The 16,873-nt window shown below is 42.0% G+C and overlaps 1 protein-coding gene across 2 annotated transcripts in view; it reads right to left on the bottom strand.

The window, feature by feature from the left end:
• Positions 1 to 5,161: 5,161 nt before the first annotated feature.
• Positions 5,162 to 16,873, bottom strand: part of IL5RA (interleukin 5 receptor subunit alpha) — a 35,582-nt gene continuing 23,870 nt past the window's right edge. For both annotated transcript variants that reach the window (XM_039240271.1, XM_039240272.1), the window contains exons 10-12: positions 11,642 to 11,738; positions 10,050 to 10,134; positions 5,162 to 6,657 (exon numbers count right to left, since the gene is read on the bottom strand). In XM_039240271.1, coding sequence (XP_039096202.1) covers positions 6,571 to 6,657; positions 10,050 to 10,134; positions 11,642 to 11,738 — 269 coding nt within the window. In that variant the 3' untranslated portion in view covers positions 5,162 to 6,570. The remainder of the gene's footprint in view (positions 6,658 to 10,049; positions 10,135 to 11,641; positions 11,739 to 16,873) is intronic.

Below are 16,873 nucleotides of genomic sequence, written 5' to 3'. Positions count from 1 at the left end.
TAGCTTGATTTGTTTTTATAGTTTTTGAAGTGCTCTTCACACTAAGAAGTGTGAGATGCTGGTTTTATTCCTTTTTCGTTTATAAAATGGAGGTAAGGAGATGGTACTACAAGCCCAAAGTAACGGAGGTGATTAGAAAGTCAAGACTAGAATGTAGAACTCTTAATTCAGTGCACCTCAACGCCTAGAAATTAGCCTTTAGTGAGAGAAAGAACAAGAGACAGTAAGGAGATGGCATCTTAAGCTTAAGTAGAAAGCAGCCAAGAAACTGAGTAGGCAAGAGGGACATGGTGAGATCCAAGCAGGGCACATCCGAGGCTGAGATGTGGGAAGTGAACAAGCCATGAATGATGAGCAGACTCCAGGCCGAGCCATTTGGAGGAGCAGGTCCCTGAAGTGGTTTCGGTCGGCCATTCAGCAGGGGACTAGCAGTCCTAGGCACAGGGGAGTGCTGTGTAGTCAGAAAGAGAGACCCCATGAGAGCCACAGAATGAAGCAGAGGATGACACCAGAGGCCAGTTTGAAGTCGCCTGATTTGGAGTCAGACTGTGGGTGGGCAAGCCAAGGGACCAGTACTGGTACTTTGTCACACTATGGAGAAACGTAGTGATAACAATAGCTGACAACAATTATGCTTTCTGGTATATACCAGCCTCCGTGAAAATCAACCTGATGATTTAGTTACTATTTATTCTTCATATTAGACACATGGAGAACCAAGACTAAGAGGTTTAGAGGTATGTCCCAGGTCACAAAGCTAATAGAGATGCCAGGAATGCAGATGCTGGTTGATTGACTCCAGAAAAGTCCTTCCCAAAACATGAGGTATGTAGATAGGTAGATAGGTAGGTACATAGACAGATATTGGTTCCCCTATAGCAATAAGAAGGAACTAAGGTAGCGAGCTTCCCGGAAAGTGGTACATGGGCTGTTAAAAAGTGACCAGGGAGTTGTGCCTAGATCCCAGGTATAGGATTCCCTCAGAGAAACATCATATAGCTCAGCTGTGATTTTTCTGCTCCAAGTGGTCCAGCTTGGCTCTTTTACTTCACTTCAAATGGTGTTTTCTGCTTGTTTGTTGTACTGGACTTCAAGCATCCTCAGAGCCATTTTTCAAACAGGCTATTCTACAAGATCAGAGTTGCTAGATAAAATACAGAAATCCAAGTTAAACCTGAATTTCAGATAAAAAATTAATAATTTTCTAGTGTAAGCATGTCCCATGAAAAATGTATCTTAAATTCAAATTTAACGGGGCTTCATCTATTTTTATTTGCTAAGTCTGGCAATCTCATGTAGGGAGGAGAATTCATCCTCATTGAAGTAATTAATTTCTAATGCAAAATTTCAGGATCTTGCTGTGCATTATCTGGTCTCCCAAGGTCCATGGCTCTGAAGTTTCCAGGGGAATTCCAGAAATGTTTCAAAAGGACATAAAAAATGGGAGTGTTGCCCAGAACATAACTATAGCACAACTTGTTGGAAAAAAGTTATGTGGTTGATTTATCACTCTTTAGAACCAAATATCTAAGACCAAATAACTGAGAGTTTGAATTGGCCCAGGTGTTCATCTCTTATTTAATTGCCATCAATTAAGATGTCGACTGCTTTCCATGTGTTAAGCACTTTGCTGGGCACTGGAAATCCACAGAAACCAGAGTAAGTCTTTCCTCTTCATGATTCACTAGAGGTGATTAAAACACACACTTCTTTGAAAATGGCATAAATGTAAACATTAAAGTATGAACAGAATTCTGGACCCAAGTTTCTTGCAAAACCAACTTATAACAAGGATAAATTCAAACACAGCAATTTTTTTCACCACCGCCTCCCTTCCCCCACCCTACAGTGATTTTTGTGATTAAACATACTTCTCAAATTCGTTACTTTAAAACACACACACACACACACACACACGAAGAAGAGGAAAAAAAAAAGAAAGAAAGCACACTCAAATGTTAACATTTTGGATCTATTAAGCTATGTACAGATAAATATTGGCCCACAGTCCAAACCTGGCTCATTGCCTGGTTTTTGTAAATAAAGATTTATTGGAATACAGCCACTCTCATTTATATACTGTCTGTGGTTGCTTTTGTGCTATAATGGCAGAACTGAGTGCTTGCAGCAGAGAACAGATGGCTCTCAAAGCTGAATCTATTTACTATATAGATCTTTAAGAAGAAGCTTGCTGATCTTTGAACTATCCAGCTAAATTCGTCCAGTTCCAACTCAATGGTTATGTACACAGCCAAGACATTGTTCTTTAATGTTCTCACTTTAATGTTCTTTAATTGTCTCACTTTAAATGAGACAAAAATATTTTTTAAAATAATGCAGTAAACGATAAAATAGAATCAACCAGAAGTTCCCTGGGGAATACAGAGTTGTTGTGTTTTGACTGAGACTTAGAAGATAAGTGTTACGGGGTGCCCAGTTGGCTCAGTCTGGAGGGGGGATTCAGGCAGTTGTGCCTTTTACGTAGGTCCTTCAAAGAAAGGCAGTTCTGGAGGCCAGGATGTTAGTTGCATTGTAATGGTCCTGAGAGATGATAAAGACAATGTTGAATGCAAAGAACAAGAATATTTAGGAGGAAAAATGAGAAATGTAGTCCTGTTCAGTTTGTGGACCTAGACAATTCACTGTCATCTGTGTTCAACAGTTCTCATTCGGAAGTGAATTCACATTTGCATATATTACCTGAAACAGGATACTGGCAAAAAGATGATTGTCTTCCAGCTCAATATAATATTCTCTAAAAAATGTCTTTCAAAAAGCTTGTATCCTGGAATTTTATTTGCAAGGTGTGGAAGTAGGACTAACGACATGGTCACCGTCACAAAGATCCTTGGGGTAACATGAAGTCCTGCTCTCATTAGGATTTGCACCTTCCCTCATGCCCTCAAAGATTGTTTTTGGTTCTCTGTTCTCACTTCTAGACACCTCCTTTTTCTTTAACAAATTAGCACCTAAGGTTTATTAATTCTACCAACAGATGGTCCTGACACATACAAGTCTCACCATGAAAACGTTTGGATTTTTAATCAGGATGTTCTTTGCCCATGTGGAAATCTTGCCCAGCCTGCATAAATAGCTCGAGGCCTTGAAGCATTTCAATAAGCCTCAGATGGTTCTGCTGTTTGCGCAGTGAACTTCCCCTCCAGACTCCCCAGCACTTTCCCTGTGCTGCACTCAGAGAATTCCAACTGCCAAAGAAAGACATTGGACTAAAATCCTTCCCGGAAAGGATGTCTTAGAGAAACAGTGTTTGTTCTGAGTGTGTGACTAAAGGCTTTTTAAGAGATAGCTGGCCCTCTATCCTGTCCTGGTGGGAGATGGAAAGAGGTGAGCACCAGTGTCTAACCAACCTGTTGACGAGGGTATTTACTGTTAAGAGAATGTTCACACTCTGATATGTCATGACAAGCCTAGTGAAAACTGTAGAGCACTCAAAACAGGCCACATCCAAAGCCTAACTCCTTTTACATGGCTATTTATATATGACAACTGAGCCACATCATCAGCAATGAGACCTAGGCTACACCAGCCAGATGCTCAGGCACACATGTGTCTCCCAGTTATCTCCAATCATGTTCTCTTCAGACACCCGTCTTCCTCTCCATGATATTATTATAGGCCTTGGTGATCTCTGCCAAATATCACTCAGTTTCAGCTATATGCAAGGAACTGTTCCAGGGTTGAAAGAGGGTTTAAGAGGGTCCAATTGTCCTAGACACTGCACATGAGGTGAATTTCATATGAGCCCCATCCTCCTGGAGCACACAGTCTAGTGGGAAGACATCCAAACTGTGAGTGGTATAAAGTAGAGCGTAATAGCCCCAAGAAAGGAGCGAAGGTCCAGAATGAAAACCCAAAGGCAGGATCAACAAAACTCTGTTTTTGAAGGCTTCACGGAGAAGGAGACGTAGGGTGTGGTTTCTAAAACATGGGTAGGAGTTTATAAGCTGAGCAGTGAGGAAGAGGAAGGTCTTTGTCCCTTGGGGAGATCACATGGTCTATGTTTTGCTGCTCTTGAAATATAAATACCAAGAGCCAGATGGTGGTACTGACTCGGTACCTAGGTGATGGCTGGCCACTGGGGTCCAGGGAGGCATCTCTGAAGTGAGCACCACACCCAGCGATGGAGAACCAGCCAAACTGGGGGAAGCTTCCTTCTTCTTTTCCAGCCTCATAGCAGAGGTGGTAGCCATAGGTTTCTAGGCTCTCGTTTGGAAGAGATCAGAGCCTTCTCTGGGCAATAAGCCCAAAAGGGGGCAATTTAGGGCAGGATTTTCTATCACTTCCTCCTTCAACAGTTGGTTTTCAAATTTTGGTATTCACCAGAATTACCCAGGGCTACTGTGTGTGACGGGTGGCTGGGAAACCAGCATCAGCATCAGCTGGGAACTTACTAGAAATGCAGAACCTCATACTCCACCCCAGATCTACTCCCTCAGAAACTGAGGGTAGGGCCCAACAGGCTGTTTTAATGATGCCTCCAGGTGATTCTAAGGCACTAGCAAGTTTCAGAATGCAGAACCTAAGCATATTCATTAAGAATATGGGTTCTTGTGGGTCCCTGGGTGGCTCAGTTGGTTAAGTGTCAGACTTCGGCTCAGGTCATGAGCTCACAGTTCATGAGTCCAAGCCCTATTTCGGCTCTGTGCTGACAGCTCAGAGCCTCAAGCCTGCTTTGAATTCTGATTCCCTCTCTGTGTCCTTCCCCTGCTCATTTGCACCTTCTCGCTCTCCCGCTCTCTCGCTCTCTCGCTCTCTGTCTTTCAAAAATAAACATTAAAAGAATATGGGTTCTTGAACACCATTCACAGAGATTATGTACCAGTCAGGTAATCACACATTTTGCTAGCGATTGCAGCACCTCCATGGGCTATGCCCTCCAGGTCCTGCCGCGAAGCAGACTCCAACTTTTTCCCAGCAGTCCCCTCTACATTATTGGGATCACTTGAGCCTGGAATTCACCCCTTCGTTATGCATTTTCCTGTTAAAACAGTGATTGCGCCTGTAAAATGAGGCAGTAATACAGACGTGGGCTTCTCGGGTTTAGAGATGATGTGTGTGGAGAACCTGGAATCATTGCTGATGCTGGGCCTCTTAGCTCACGCTGCCATCACAAAGGACCATACTCTGGGTGATTTATAAACAACAGAAATTTATTTCTCAGTTGTGCAGACTGGTATTCTCAGGTCAAGGGGCCACCATGGCAGGGTTCTCAGGAGAGACCTCCTACTGCTTTCACAATGCCAACTTGTATCTTTACATAGAGGAGAGAAAACTGTCTGGGCTCTCTTGAAAAGAGCACTAATCCCATTCATGAGGGCTTCATCCTTCTGACATGATCACCTCTGAAAGACCCCGACTTCCTAATACCATCACTTTGGGGTGTAGAGTTCCGATATGAATTGGAAGGCGATAGGCACAAACATGCAGTCCATAGTATGTGGAAACAGGCAGCAATGACAGCTGTCCTCCTTCTTGGCCTATTCTGGGTCCAACCTGCTGCTAGTTTCAATGGCTGGTTACCAAAAGAGCACCCTCTGCAAGTTTTTGGTAGTCCGTGTGCCCCATTATTGAATCCAGTTGACTAAACCAACTCTGAAAGGCATAAAACATCCTATGAGAGGATGTCTAGATTGGGATATTTGATGGGATGCTTGTAAGATGCCTTTGGAACCTAAAAGGCCAGGACTGACCCAAAGCTCTTTGAACAGCACCCAACAAGTTGCTCTAAAATCTTTGCAAGCAAACATCTCTTCAGAAAGTTCATTCTTGTTTGAGCGTTCCCTTTCCCAACCCAATTCTACCTAATGCCTTTCTCAGTATGTTCTTAAATATCAAGGCTGTCTTCAAGAATATAATCTCAAACAATATCCTGTTCTCTGTTTTTGTATGGTGTGATACATTAGCTCTTCATGTTTTTCATGAGTTTGCTTCAAATCATGCTTCCTAAATCAGACCTATAGTACTTGAAATAATGCTTCTCTCCCTTTCCTGCCCCTACTCCCCCAACACTCTACTTGAGAGAAAAAGTATTCTACAACGAAAAAAACAGGAACAAAACAACAACAAAAACACCATGGCTCCCACTTGCTCTACCCCTAGGAAAGACAGTCTCAAATCTAAGTTCATAATTAACTCCAGGCTGGTGCAAAACACTTTCTTCCTGATATTTTAGTTGAGTATTACTATTGGCAGCTTGAGCTGTAAAACCAGCTCTGCCAATTGACATCAGCCTTAAAAACTGTCTGATGTACAAAAGTTTGAGGTAAGTAATGTAAATCACAAAGACTGGCAGGTGAGGAGTTGGTACCCTGTAGAGTGGGTAGAAAAGACATGGCAGAATGGTCAGATTAATCAATCACCCTGAGTGAGCAAGGAGTTTTTGATGAGGCATGTACACTTCCAAGAGATTTGTCTGAGTGTATTGCCTTGCAGCTAAATGGAGTGTTCAGTAAATGCTGAGCTCTTCTTAGCCAAGAAACAACAGTTCCCGTTCTTCTTATCGCTGAGGCATGTGAGTGTGAGTTCATTTTGAGAACGCTGCAGTGCCAATCAAAACACAGAATCTTCCAGAGTCTCAAATCCAGGCTCTTCCACATAACTTATGACTTCAATTTCTGTTTCGGTGGAAACAGTTTTCTGCAAAACAAAACATCCTCCTTTAGATGTCTTAGAGCATGTTTTTGGTTCTCTCAAATTTCTTTACAATTGGCTTTTTAAATGTATTTGGTTATAAAAAAGGTAAATGTTCACTCAAGAAAATATGGAAAATAGAAAACATCAACTTATCTTCCAAACACAGCCTATTGTTTCTCTTCAGCCTTTTTTCCTAGGTACAAAGTCACCTTAACAGGTAAATGAAGGCAAAAAAGCTTTACAAATTGCTTTCCGTGTAATATAATGTAATATTTTAAATGATCTATTCTTGGGCTGCACCATTGAGGAGCTCCATTGTTTTCCATTTATGGTTTGGTGTAGTGTCCCCTTAAATTTGATATGTGTTTGTCTAATTTGGGCTATTATAAAGCTGTTAATTAGAAACTTTGTGACTGAAACCACTCACAAGCGATATTTCTCTATGTTGTTTACTCATTCAACACATTTTTTTTTAATTTTTTAAATGTTTTATTTATTTCTAGGAGAGAGAGAGACAGCTTGAGCAGGGGAGGGTCAGAGAGAGAGGGAGTCACAGACTGAAACAGGCTCCAGGCTCTGAGCTGGCAGTCAGCACAGAGCCCGACGCGGGGCTCGAACCCACGAACCGCGAGATCATGACCTAAGCGAAAGTCGGACGCTTAACCGACTAAGCCACCCAGGCGCCCCTCATTCAACACATTTTTAATATCTCCTGTATCCTGGACACTGCTGTGTATTGAGGATGCAGTGACAAACAGATGTGCTGTCTGCCTTATGTGCTAGAACTTTAAGGGTTTGTAGTATATTTAATTTTGGAAAGAACCCTTTCTCGTTACCATTGTAGAAATAAAGAACAACTGCAAACTGGTCTCTAACAAATTTAAAACACAAGATGCATTTTTTTTTCTGAATATAAAAAGCCTTTTTTTTTTTTTTAATTGAGAGTGAGAAAGGCTGACTTCTGCCCCTCCTGCCCTCCCTGCCAGGCATCAACCTCTTGAATGTTAGAAAACAATCTCTAACTCGGGTCTGGACCAGCAAAACCTTGCTTAATGAGGGATCTGGAATGGCAGATAGACTAGAGTGATTTGCAATCAGATTCTGGATACCCACACCAAGCTCAGAGATGTAGGTTGTAATTAAAAGCAGGTTTCCTTTTCCACTCACCAAAAGCATCCTAGTGTGATGCAAAACTGTCCTTGCCAGTAGCACTCATAAGTCCCCTCATCACCCTTGGGGGAAAAGGTGACCCTTTGGAGGCACAGGCTGGTGCACTGCTCACATAATCTCCCAGGTGGAGAATTTAGGCCACAGGGCAGAACTTATGGGGTGGTACTTCATTTTCTAGGTTGCACTTGCTGTCTCTGTCTCTCTGGCCTTTTTTTTTTTTTTAACTCCACAATATGAAAGAAAGTAAGTTGTCCAGAAGAGCCTAGCAGTGCTAAGTTCTGACATTAATCCTTTGCTTATTTTGAAACCAGCTTGTCAAACCTAAGTTGTTATTTGTACACATGACTTCATTTTAATTAACAGCATACCACAAGCTTATACAGTGAGCTCAAAAGCCAGTTTCTTTCACCAACCTCAGAATATTAAAGAAAATCTTGGGGGCTCTGTAGGGAAATGAGATACCAGCATTAAGATGTTCCATTAAGAGGCCAAGACTAATGACTTGAGGGTGCTGCTGAGATCAAATGTAGTTTATCAGGGATGAGAATGCTAGAGCAAGGAGGGACTGATGACACAAATTCAGATGAACCAAAGCAAAGTTTCATAATGGAGTCCACTATTCTTCAGAAAAACAAAAGCAAAGCCCCACTCCCTGATAAAGAAGAATATAAGATGAAACTAAGGACAGAGTGGTTCTTCTGCCTGACTCAATTCTTCGCTTGACTAGGTTTGTAACTACTATGGTCTGTAATAACTCCAAACACCCAAACTGAAAACTCTAAATGTCACAGCTTATTGAAAAGATCCATTTCAGTGAGTGTTTGACCCTTAACTGTCCTACAAACAATCACCAGTTATTCACCCAGGAGTCACTTCATTAGAAAACTAATTTGTTAAGAAAATAGCTTGGCATCTACGCCAAGGACCTGCGAACTACAGCCTGTGGGTAGAATCTGGCTTATTGGCTATTTTTGTAAATAAAGTTTTATTGGTCAGAGCCAAGCTCATTCATTTGCATATTGTCTTTGGCTGCTTTCACTGTGGTCAATGGCAGAATTGGATGGTTGAGATAAACCATTTGGCTGTTAAGTATTTACTATCTGGCTTTTTATAGAAAGTTTGCTGAGCCCTAATATGAATAACCAGTCCATTTAAGGACATATTTGGCAAAGTATATAATAACTGTACACTGAAAATCACAAAAGATTGCTGAGAGAAATTAAAGAAACCTATAGAGGTTGATGATACTGTATGTTTGTATTGTATAATAATATCATGTTTACAAATTGGGAGATTCATTTTTAAGATATCACTTCTCCCCAAATTAACCTACAAAGTAACACAACCCTAATCAAGATCCCAGCAGCTTTTTTGATAAAAAATCGGTAACGTTGCTCTAACATTTATATGTGAATGCATAACACCTAGAATAAGCAAAATAGCTTTTGCGGGGGTGGAATCATGTTTGGAAGACTTACACTACTGGATCTGCAGGTTTGCAGTTAAGGTATAGTAATCAAGACCACATTAGCATAAAGATAAACCAACAGATCAATGAAAACAAATAGATGGTCTGGAAGTAGACCCACACATATATAGGTAGCTGATTTTCAACAAAGATGCCAAGACAGTTCACTGGGGAGAGGATAATTTTCTTCCCCACAAAATGATGCTAGAACAATTGGGTGGCCATAGGTAAGTGAGCATTCAGTTAAGCCTAACTGCTCTGAATGGCAAATACGGCCTACAGAAATGCATTTATGGGGAAATCATTTGCCTTCTCTGTGGTTTTTTATATTAAGAAACTAGGAAAATTTTCTCTGAAAAATGTTATTAATTAGGGTATCCATGTGCAAAAACACGGATTCTTGTAACATCAGAACTAAACAGGACATTTTTCTCATCTGTACAGAAAAAGAAGTCATGAGGTTGAAGGAATTTCTGAAACCCAATTAAGAGAGCAGTGATAGAAAACAATTCCAGTCTGTCTGGTAAGGACACTCAAAACTTGAGCAGGACCTTCCTAATATTCTAAGGCAGTAATGGACAAATGCAACACAAACAACAGTGAGCCACAGAGCATAATGACCGAAATGACATAAAGTTGGCCAGCCCCCCAGGTAGTCACTCTGCCTTGGAATATGAAAAACCAGTAGCCAGATAACCAATCCCTGGAGACCCAACCCTGGGCAGATAGGACCCATCATAAGAGCCTTCAACATTACCTCAGAGCTGACGATTACAAAGAAATCTTGAATACTACTTTTTGGTGCTGGAACTGGTGGAAACAACCTGGTCCATAAGTGAGCTCTGAAAACAGAGCAAAGCAGGGAATTAGATGAGTGATAGCATCCTTCCTTGTCTTTCAGTATCTACTCTACAAATTGACCTAGTTAAGCTCAGGACCTGCTGTTCTGTAAATTCTAAATCTTTGCTGACCAGGAGTTATAAATATTTGTATTGTAATATGGGGGCTGTGATGCGGGCTTCTGGATCCTCTAAGAAAAACATAATAGTAATTGCTTCATGTTGGTCCGTGTTTCCAAGCCTAATTTCTGAAAATGGGCCATCCGAAAGTACTTGGTGCCCCACTGCTAAATACAGTGCTGGCTACAGGCCCACTGTAGCCGGCTCACGGGGTTCTTCCTCTCCTTTGAAACGCTACCCTCCAACCCAAAGAGTGTAACATTTATTAATAGTGAGGCTTTTTTTTTAATGTTTATTTTTGAGAGAGAACACATGCATGTGATGGGGGAGGGGCAGAGAGAGAGGGAGGCACAGACTCTGAAGCAGGGTCCAGGCTCTGAGTTGTCAGCACAGAGCCTGACACAGGGCTCGAACCCATGAGCTATGGGATCATGACCTGAGCTGAAGTCACAGGCTTGACTGACTGAGCCACTCAGATGCCCCAACAGTGAGTCTTTTTAAAAGATCAGTAATTTTCAAGGTACCTGGGCAGCTCAAGTGGTTAAGTGTCTAACTCTTGATTTTGGCTCAGGTCATGATCTCACGGTTTGTAGGACTGAGCCTTGCATCAGGCTCTGTGCTCGCAGCATGGAGCTTGCTTGGGATTCTCTCTCCCCTTCTCTCTCTCTGCCCCTCCCCTGCTCACTCTTACATGTGTGCTCTCGCTCTCAGAATTGTGAAAACTATGAATGGGCTAAGATGGAACATGTTCTTAAGCCCCCTAAACGGCCCTTTGCCTTACTGAATGTCAGAATGGTTGAGGAGTTCATATGGGACCATTTGCAGGATCTAGAATTGGTCACCAGATCTGTATGACATTTCTAGAATCTGCATTTGACCAAAGGACAATCAGCCACTCAAGGCCAGGTGAACAAAAGGCAAGGGTAGGAGTCGGCACCTTGTAATTGGAGATCATAACTGGATTCCCATAAATGGGAAGCATTGGGATGATTTCAGTCTCCCGTGAGCTGCATTCCTTTACCCAAGACATAAAAGGAGCCTGCTAGTGGCTCTACTAAGACATCCGAATACAGAGTGTCAGGTGGTAAAGGAATGAAAAGACCATGAATGTAAAAGGCTTCACAGAAATGAAAACACTGCCAACAAATTCAAGAAGGGTGTATAATGGCTGAGGGCTATGTTGTGCTCTCCACTTTCTGTAAATCACCTAAGGGTGTTTCTCACTTTTTAATTTGGTCCATACTCATCTTGGAAATGCTGTCAAGAAAACACTAAAGTGTTGCAAATTCCATCTGATTAAAAAAAAAAATCCTAATGGATACACAACAGAAATGTAAAAATTCAATACCCATACCTCATTGGAAACACCCAAATATTCAAAAATACTTACGTTTTACAGATGAAGGAGAAACTTAACAAGATGAAGCAGATGGCTGCCATAAGCGCGATAAGAAACCATTCTGTGGAGGGCTTCTGGTCATCATTTCCTGATGGAGAAAGAAAGAAATCTGAGCTAGAATCAGCTATAAATCTGCAGCATGACGAGATGCAGTCACCAGAAAGCTTGGGTTTGAGTCGCAGGTGCTGAGTGACACGGGACAAGTAGCTTAGCCATCCTGAGCTTGAGATTTCTCATGTGGGTGAAATGAAGTCACTTTTAATATTAAATCCATTATCTAGTCACATATTTATGGACTATACTATATGGATTAATGCCTCCTGAATCCTGGAGCTTATCAGCTTTTGGTGAGTAATAAGGTTTTTAGCTGGCGAGACTAGGAAACATAAGTCCTCTTAATAATCTAATTGCATTACAATCAAAATACACAAAGTTAGAAACTTAACTTTTAGAGGAAGCCAAATACAGAATAATACTCAGAGTTAACCCTAAAAGCATCAGACTCTGCTAGAAATACTTTGCAATCTTAATTATGCTTGACACCCCTTATATTATTCCCATTTCGAGGAGAGAAAAGTAGAAGAAAATTGCCATTTAAGTCAGTACAGAAAGTATAAATACATCACCTGCCATCCTATTCTCTAATTAAATTTGGTTCCGTTTTGATGACCGCATTGAGGTGTGTGATTATTTTTTAAGGTACTGCAAAAGCTTTCAGGAAAACTCAAGGTCCTTAATACACGATTTTTAAACAGGTAATGTACTTGTTAAACTGCCTGATTCACTTCTGGAGAATAAGGCAAAAACTGCACTATCTCCCTGATATAAGTGTCTTTTCTGTGGGAGAGGCCAGTCACTTATTCATTCCTTTCTTCACCCCTTTAACAAATATTTATCAGACTTCCGTTATGTGGTTGGCATGGAACAGGTTGCTGTGAGCTGGGTGAAAAACATACGTGTGGGCTCTCCTCTTCTGCTATTTAGATCCATCAGAGAAGAAAGGCTCTAAGCAAATAATGACACACGTAATGACTTAATGCCAGCTGTGCTAAGTGCAGCGGGCGAGGGGTGTTTAAACCAAGCTGCACCAGGAGAAACAGGTCCCAACCTCAGTTTGCCAGTAATTGTTTCCTTTATAAAATGAAAAGTACATAAGTAGAACTTTCAAGTGCTTGTAAATATTCTAAGACTTCCAAAAGCTCGAACATACTTGAAACTCAAAACATTCAGGGTATCAAGAGGGAGAGCTGTCTTGAGGATTTAATTCCAGGGAGTCCAACTTGGCCTTGATCTCTTGCTTTTTTGCCTCCTGAGCACTCTTATTCAGGGTTTATCTTCTACTTCCTCAAAGCTTTAATCTCTCCTCCTTCATCTCTTCCCTTCTGCTTTCTAATATTCATAGAGTCCTTTATCTTGAATAAGCCCTTCCCTTGCCATCGCTCCCAACTATTATCAAATTACCTTCCCACTTTACTTCCCAGCCTAATTTCTTGAATAAGGGGTTCAGGCTGCTTCATCTCCCCATCTCAGAAACTGCTTTATTTATTTGCTGATGGTTGCCTCCTAGTTGAATCCAAAAGACACTCAGTTTCTTTTTCCAACTTTATTTCGCCTGGCCTCCCTCCTGAATTTCATGCTTGACAATTGCGCCCACCTTGAAACCAAGGCGTGGGTTCTTTGACCACAATATTTCCCTTCCTCAGTGGCATTTCCTTCTTCCCCTTTTAGGTTCGGTTGACCCTCTCCGCTCATCCCTGCGCCCGTGGGTGTTTTCCAGGACAGTCTATTGCTCCAACCCTGGAAAGCTGGTTGAACACAGCTGCATCTTTTAATACCATGTGCTCTTCTCCCTGGTATTTATTTCTGGCCCTGCCTTGACACGCAGCTCACCTTCTAGATCTGAAACTGCCATTGAGTGAAGGCCACTTAGATGTTCCTCCAAGTGACAATGTTGAAAACCAAGGTCATGTGCTTCTTCATATCAGAAGGACTTCTCTCACTGACTTCCCCCTGGTGGTCTCCATTCTTCCACGTTTCCATACTGGGATTGTTGGAAGTCACTCTGAATCTTCCTCTTCTATACAGCCCTGCTTCCCTTCTCCACAGACTCCTTTTACACCATCACATCCTAACGTCTCATAAAGGTAACACATCATGCTTTTGTCTCATACATGCATCCCAGCTGAGTGTGGAAACCTGGGTTCTATTCTCAGCTTGTTGTGGAGGTTGCCATACTTCGGCTCCCTCACCTGTAAAAACAAGCGAGTTGAGGGACACCTGGGTGGCAGTGAAGCATCCAGCTTGGTTCTGGCTCAGGTCAAGATGGTTCGTGAGCTTAGGCTTCTCTTCGGGCACTGCGCTGACAGTGTGGAGCCTGCTTGGGATTCCCTTTCTCTCTGTCCCCCACCCCTGCTCTCCTCTCTCTTTCTCTCTCAAGAATAAATAAATTAAAAAATTTTTTAAAAGTGAGTTGAAGTACATGACTCTTAAGATCTCTGCCAAATCAATACCACTAGTCAGGCCTGATACCATCCAGGCCACTGTGATTTCCTGCACACTTACCTTTAACAAACTTCATTTTAGAACAGTCGTCATTTGTATTGCTGAAGGTTTGAAACCTGTAGTAAAGTATAAAATCTTAACACCAGTGGTCATCAGAAGTAACTAATAGCTTACTTTCTTTACGTATTTTTTTCTTTTTCTTCTGAGTTCTCTTAATGCAAGGTGTTTGCCGTACATTTTAGTGTAATGCTTACGACAATGCTTTGAGGCGGGCACTCCTGTCCTCACTTGGCATATGGAGGAACTGGAGCAGAGAAGAGCAGCGTCAGGCAGCTGGGGACACAGCTAACAGGCGGGGCCGGAATCCAAGTCTATGACTGGCTGACCAGTAACGCTCCCATCACCGTGGTGCAGGGTCCCCGGGCCACTCCTCATCATCCCCAAACTGAGGACACAGTGCGCAAGCAGGAGCTCCACTTAAAACATCCTAAGCAGTTCTCTATCATTGAGCACTTTCCTGAGAGTCTGCTTCCCAGCTGAACACCACCTCCCTACAGGGAAGCAGTTTCCCTGCTGTGTCCCCTCTGTTGGACGTAAGCTAAGTTGGTGCTATACTCCAACAGAAGGCGGCTGCATTGCAAAGGAGTCGTTCCTCCTGGTGTTCCCTAGGCTGCAGTTGGGACTGAATCACTTTATTAAAAACCTATGACCATAGGGGCACCTGGGTGGCTCAGTCGGTTAAGCGCCTGACTTCGGCTCAGGTCATGATCTCACGGTTCATGGGTTTGAGCCCCGCATCGGGCTCTGTGCTGACAGCTCAGAGCCTGGAGCCTGTTTCAGATTCTGTGTCTCCTTCTCTCTCTGACCCTCCCCTGCTCATGCCGTCTCTCTCTTTCTCTCTCTCAGAAATAAATAAAACATTAAAAAATTAAAAAAAAAACAAACCCATGACCATAGTACTTTTTTTTGTTTTAAGTTTTCGTATCTATATCTATTATTTTACAAAGAAGCATTGGTCACAGTAAATATTATGAAAGAGATGCTCCAGGAGGCAAAACTTTTCCCAAAATCTATAGATACTGAAAGGTCCTAGCATTAATATTCAGTTGTCTGGGTTGTAACTGAGCACCCTGTTAAACCTAGTTTTCATTGCACTTGCTCATAGCTAATGTAAAGAGCAACGGGGATGACCTAATACTCTCAAGTCAAATAGTGTCGTGCTTTATTTCCCAGTTCGTTGTCCTGAATGAGGGATTCTGCCTGCTTCATTCTCCCATTTCTGAAACCCACCATTCCATTCTCTTAACCATTATCCATGTACCTTAATCAGTATATTCAGAAATTCTAGACTCCTACATGGAATATAAATTTTGCAAGGGGTATGTCAGCAGGAAAAAGTTACCCTGTTTACCATGAGGCTTAACAGACAGGTAAAGTTTGGGTCCTACAGAAAGAAAGAGCAGTGTTGTAAATATTATCAGGGTTATACACTCGGTCCCATTTGTGTTTCAAATTGTGAAATACCTTGTAACCTGATAGGCCAAGTGCTGATAATAGTACCGTTCATTTCTGACCATGATTACAAAAATCTTTTCAGTTAAACTACTCCCTAATGATTCACTTCAGTTCTCACTTTGATAAACAAAGTTTTTTCCTGGATTAGCAATAATACAAAGGCAGCTGATTTTATTTCATGCAATCAAAAATGTTATTGATGCATGCAAGGTGCTTTGTGGGAAGCAAAGTCATGGTCCCTGCCTGGAGGGAGGTGGCAAATTAGTCATTACTCCTGGCCTGCCTTCTGCAGTGTCCTGATATGCTTTAGAACGACCCCCCAACCACCAACTGAGATCAGAACTAACCTCCCAGAGAAGAGAGCCAAGGTCAGCTTTACCATGAAGAAAACACAAACAGGCAGGTAAAGTTAGTACAAGAAAAAGCTTTCATATACTGACTGCCAAATGGAAATTACTTGTGGATTATCCAGTTTAATTATTAATGTGAAAAGCTTGAGTAAGTTATATAAATAAGTGAATTAAAGTTAGCATCTACTCTAATTTCACTGAAGGTAGAAAAAAAGGGCAACAGGTCCCAATGACAGTATAAATCCTTTGGGTCAAAATCATAAAAAAGAAACTTCAATACTGCAAAAGTTGGGAGGCTGCTAAAGGTACCATTAACTTGAATTCTGAGGTCTCTGGCTTTGGAAGTTTTTTTAAGAAAAATGTTTCCAGATAACTTGAATCTTTTCTGTGACTCAAGGAAAATGCCTTTCTGATCCTCAAGCGGAAGCCACAGATGTTTCTTGTCAAGAAATTGAAGGCACCACTATTTAGTTATGCACAGATATTTTAGAAAGAGGAAGTCACAAGACCTGTCCTTCTAAGGAGGACAAGCCCTCCAGACTGTCTACCTCATTCCTGAATGCTCTTCTGCCATTGTCAACTGAGATCATTCAGGAACTCCGCTATCTGGTTTCTGGTGGCCTTGGCTTCTATCACTTTGGACTTCTCAACCACCTGACCTTGAGAATAAACTAACAGTTGAAAATTCTGCTGTTCTGTGACCCAGGAGTGTGTGGGGTGGGAAGTTGCCTGGGAAGGGGTGGGAGGGATGGTGGCAGTCCAGAGGGAAGAAAAACCTAGCCACTAAACCTGACTTCATCCCAGAATCTGCCTCTAGCTGCTTTGGAAGCTTTGTCAAACGGTCTCCCTTCTGGTG

Source organism: Hyaena hyaena, unplaced genomic scaffold, assembly GCF_003009895.1.
Source record: "Hyaena hyaena isolate Hyena2069 unplaced genomic scaffold, ASM300989v1 scaffold_172, whole genome shotgun sequence".
NCBI classification, from domain to species: domain Eukaryota; kingdom Metazoa; phylum Chordata; class Mammalia; order Carnivora; family Hyaenidae; genus Hyaena; species Hyaena hyaena.
Note: the sequence above shows the minus strand (reverse complement) of the source record. Positions and strands in the feature narration are given on the sequence as shown.